Source organism: Hipposideros armiger, unplaced genomic scaffold (genome assembly GCF_001890085.2).
Source record: "Hipposideros armiger isolate ML-2016 unplaced genomic scaffold, ASM189008v1 scaffold_1655, whole genome shotgun sequence".
Taxonomy (NCBI): Eukaryota; Metazoa; Chordata; class Mammalia; order Chiroptera; family Hipposideridae; genus Hipposideros; species Hipposideros armiger.
The window spans coordinates 99,482-104,370 of NW_017733005.1; the positions used below are offsets into that span (position 1 = coordinate 99,482).

At 42.4% G+C, this 4,889-nt stretch overlaps 1 protein-coding gene across 1 annotated transcript in view; it reads left to right on the top strand.

Annotated features, from left to right (window-relative positions):
- Positions 1-4,889, top strand: part of LOC109377946 (dynein heavy chain 6, axonemal-like) — a gene marked incomplete at both ends in the record, with an annotated part of 133,172 nt that overhangs the window by 94,159 nt on the left and 34,124 nt on the right. Inside the window, 2 exons of the mRNA XM_019634425.1 lie at positions 1,971-2,067; positions 4,533-4,752. Coding sequence (XP_019489970.1) covers positions 1,971-2,067; positions 4,533-4,752 — 317 coding nt within the window. The remainder of the gene's footprint in view (positions 1-1,970; positions 2,068-4,532; positions 4,753-4,889) is intronic.

The window sequence follows — 4,889 nt, forward strand, 5'->3', positions numbered from 1 at the left end:
GGCAACCCACGGCAGCCCAGCTCCAGGTTGAGCTGTTGTTCAGCATCTCAACTGTAGAGGGCAGTGTCACTGGCCCTCATATATGGGATCCAAACGGGGGCCCTCTGGCGTCCCAAGCCAGTTCTTAACCATCACGCCACTTGGCCGGCCCATGAGGTGCTTTTTGTTTCTAATTCTTTATAGGTAAACTTTGTCCCTCTTCTAGGGTCAAGGGTTGAGGTTTAGTTATTGTCACTCTAAGCACTCATCAGTGCTGCTGCTACTGGTACTCTGCAGTTTCAGAGATAGCCAGTATAAAACTCCCGCCCTTAGAGAGCTCTAGTGGAGACATAGTCAAAGAAACACTTGAAAAGCACCACAGTTGGGGCGGCCGGTTAGATCAGGTGGTTAGAGCACAGGCTCATAACACCAAGGTTGCCGGTTCAATCCCCACATGGGCAACAGAGCTGCACCCTCCACAACTAGATAGAAGACAACTACTTGACTTGGAGCTGATGGGTCCTGGGACAACACCCTGTTCCCCAGTAAAATTTCTTTTAAAGAAAAGCTAAGATTGTACCTACAAGAATAAAGTAGAACAATAAATTTTTAAAAAAAACAGAAAAGCACCACAGTAAATGCTATAACAGGGGCACATGCTCTGCTCTTGGGAACAGAGTGGAAGAGAAGGAGCCATATCTTACTCAACTCTCCACAGAGGCACAAGAGCGGACTGGTTCAGAGTGCTGGTTCTCCTGCCACACCACCTGATATAAGTCCCAATCGTTAGCCTCATCTATAAAAGGGGAATTAGTAAAGGTGCCTAATGAATGAGATGCTGAGGTTTCCAGGCGTTACTATATGTAAACTATTTATAATAGTACCCAGTGGGTGCTATCAACGTGTTTGTTGTCATTATTGGCACGTTATTGACACATTAATGTCTCTAGGGCACTGCACATACAGTCAACCAAGAAAACGAATGCATTAGCAGACTGAGGGGGACAAAGTGACCGAGAAAGAGAGAGAGAGAGAGAGAGAGAGAGAGAGAGAGAGAGAGAGAGAGAGAGAGAGAGAGAGAGAGNAGAGAGAGAGAGAGAGAGAGAGAGAGAGGAGAGGCTTTTTTGATAAAGTGGCTTTTGAGCAGAAACCTGTAGGAATGAGAGAGTGAGATGTATATGTGCACCTAAGAAGACAACTGTTTGTCTTTGATTTGCACTCCCAGCCCCTGAAGGTGAGGGATGTAAGCTAAAAAGGTTTCAATTTAATACTTCTTCAACTATGGTAAATATTAAAATTAATATTAAAATTGATGTTATTGTTAAAAATAATAACATTCTTAGCCAACCCCACAAATTTTACTTTATTAGACTGTTTTTTGCTTTGTTTTGTTTTGTTTTGTTTTGTTTTTCTCAAAGATTTTATTGGGGAATTGGGGGAGGGAACAGCATTGGGGAATTGGGAAAGGGGAACAGAAAGTTGCTGTCTTTTTTTTCTTCGGTCTAGTTGTGGAGGACGTCACTTCACTGGCCCATGTTGGTATTGTGATCATTGCGCTCTTCCCGGCTGAGGCAGATCAGTTGCTGGCCATTGGACAGCCACTCACTCCAGCTGCCGGCTGCTCACACTGGCTGCCAGCCACTCATGGTAGCTTACAGCAGCCCACTGCAGCAGGGGCTGCAGCCTATGCCGTCACTGGTGACTCACAGCAGCCCAGCTCCAGGTCGAGCTGTTGTTCACCATCTTAGCTGTAGAGGGCAGTGTCACTGGCCCATGTGGGATCCGAACCGGTGACCTTGCTGCTCAGAGCTCACACTCCCAAGCCAACTCTTAACCAACAAGCCACTCAGCCGGCCCTATTAGACTGTTTTTATCAAATAAAACCAAAGCTTTAAAACTGTTAATATCACATTTTACTTCCACTTAAAATTATATTCTCTATTTATTTTAACATGATTTGATAAACACTTTTTTTTTCTTTCAATGAACAGGACTTCTGGAGACTTTTCAAAACAATAATGCACTACTTGACCAAATTCAGAAGTGTCTGGAGGCATATTTAGAATCAAAAAGAGTTATCTTTCCACGGTAAGTTTATAAAGCAAACTACGATATTTTTTAGTAGTTAAGACTATCCATTAATTTAAAAGGATATACTTCAAAACAAACCATAACCTCAAAACATTAGGGAATCAGAGGAAAACAAAAAAGATATGCGATAATGGCAATTCAGCTAACATCTTGATTAAGGAGTGTAAATCTCAAGGGGAGATACAATATTTGGTAAAAGTTTAAGTGGGTAACTACCTGAGGTGCTGGAAGTATTCTTGATGACAGCATTTGGGTGTGTATGTGTGTGCCCACATGTGTCTGTGTGTCCACAGGTGTGTATGTTTAAAGTTAGAGAGACCTGTGTTGCCTGAGCAGGTTTCTTTAGGTTAATTGGTGGCCTAAGAATGTCACTTTAGAAGTTGTCTGAGAGATCATTTCACAAATTCTAAATGAAATTTTTTTACTCACCTATGCATTCTAAAATCATACCAAATGTTATGCACAGTGCTGACGATGCAAGGGAGAAAGTCCAGTCTCTGCCCTAATGGAGCTTGTGGTGAACAGGTAGACAGACAGTCATGTCAATAAACCATTACGATACAATTATATGAGATCATAGTATGACTACTTGATGGTAGCCTAACTTCAGTCTTTGGGGCATATTGTACCATAACTGGAGAACATTAGCAACATGTTTCATCATTCATGGATTTTCCCTGTTAACTGTTAAGGAAATAGGAGTTAAGTTGTGTCCTAGGACAAACATTGAGACAGCCAGGGTTAGATGCTTATCTGGGTTACCTGGCTGAGAGGGGTCGTTGCTGAGTACCGGGACAGGGTATGTGTGTACACAGGAAATGCAAGAGCCTGAAGTTATGGTTGAGTTTTAACAGAAGTCATTGGGCTTTAAAGAATCTTACTAAAAATTTTTACACAAATCTTACTAAAATGTCTTTCAAGCACCATAGAAAAAGATGGGGAGAGTTTGAGGTTTGGAATATGTCATTTGTCTGTTTCACTCTTAAATCAGTGGTTCCCAACCTGGATCTTCCAAGACGGAAGAAAATCTGTACACTGCTTTTGATATTTAAAGAAACATGAGCACAAATTTACCTGTGAAAATACTGAGCACCAAAAAAGTCTCAGCTCTATTTTTTCCTTTTGTTTAGAATTACATCAATTAGGTCAGCAGTGTTTATTATGTCAGGAGGCTCTAGCAAGCATTGATTTCACTCTGCAAGCCTTACGGAAACTTTCTATGAGCCATAGACAAGTTAGGTCCTGGAGAAACAAGATGAATACAATACTGTTCCTGCTGTCACAGGGCTCATAGTCCAATCTTTATGGTTATCTGGTTCATTAGATGAAAACAAGGCTTGGGGACAAATTAATTATGACTGTATCTGTTATGTTAAAGAAGCAGGACTGATAGAGTGTAACTAAAAACATCTTTATTTGTAACTAATGACTGCCTCTGCATTTCTTGCTGAGGGCTAGTTTCTTTCTGCCCTTCTAGACAAAATCTTGATCAAGCCTCATGAATGTTCTGGTCATTCTCAGATAATAATACAAAAAAACCTCGTGTCACCTTAACCCAATAAATGATCTGTAATAATCAAAGCTCTGAACTTCTTTCAAAGTTAACACTCCCCCCTTCCTAGCCCAACCCTGCTGCAGTGAAGGTGAGAATGTGTGGCAATCAACCCTCCCCACTTCCTGTTAGGTTTCTGAGGTGTTCACTTTGGAGCAGGAAAGGAAGGAGAGGCCAGGTGACAGGAGAAGCCTGACTTGGCTGGTACCCATCTGTCCCCCTCTCTCACACATGGAGCCTGCCTTGGGCTCACGGGATTCCCTCCAACCCCGAGGGATCTCTCACGGGCAGCTTCCTTCACAGACGTGAAGTATCTTCTCTGGCCAGACCCTCCTCCCTGGCCCTCATCCCTGGGCATCCAGGTATATCCCTCCTCCAGTTCTTTTCCTAAGGCCTTCTTCATGCCTCCCAATGGCCCCATTGGGCAGGATCTAAGAAAATGCCATGCAGGATAACACTAACATTGCCCACATATATTCACAGAACCAAATAAAGCTCCTGTAGCCACCCATCCACCTAGCCAACAAATTATATACTGGATACAGGGTATGAATGAGGTACCAGGCTCGATTCTAGGGAAAACAAATTATATATCTTCATTGTAGAAGTTCAGAGCCAAATAACAAAGACATGTGAAGAAATCAGTGTTATGGCAAGAGCTAGCATTTATTACAATTTTTATGAAAATATCTATTTTTCTGTCCCAGGAACTAATTCTAGATGTTAGAGATGCATCCACACTAATCTTCACAATAATTATGCTTAGAGACATGTGGCGTCCCCAGAAACCCAAGACCAGCAGGCGTAGAGGTCCAGGACGTCAGTGGATGGGGAAGGGGTTTATTTTGTATGTCTGTGCAAGCCTTTGCTCCAACTTTAAATTATATTTTAAGTATTTTCTTCAATCCAGATTTTACTTCTTGTCAAATGATGAACTTCTGGAGATTTTGGCCCAGACACGGAATCCCCAAGCTGTGCAGCCACACTTACGGAAATGCTTTGACTCCATTTCAAAGCTCGAATTTGCTGTCCTGATTTCTCCTGAAGCAAAAGTTCCTACTATGGATGGAGAGCCAGAAAAAGTTTATACTAATGATATTTTAGCAATGTTGTCACCAGAGGGAGAAAGGGTGAGGTGCTTTTTTATTTTTTAAGATTTTTATTGGGGAATTGGGGGGATGGGAACAGTGCTGGGGAATTGGGGGAAGGGGAACAGACAAGCTGCCGTGGTTTTGTTCCTCAGTCCAGCTGCGGAGGACGCTGCTTC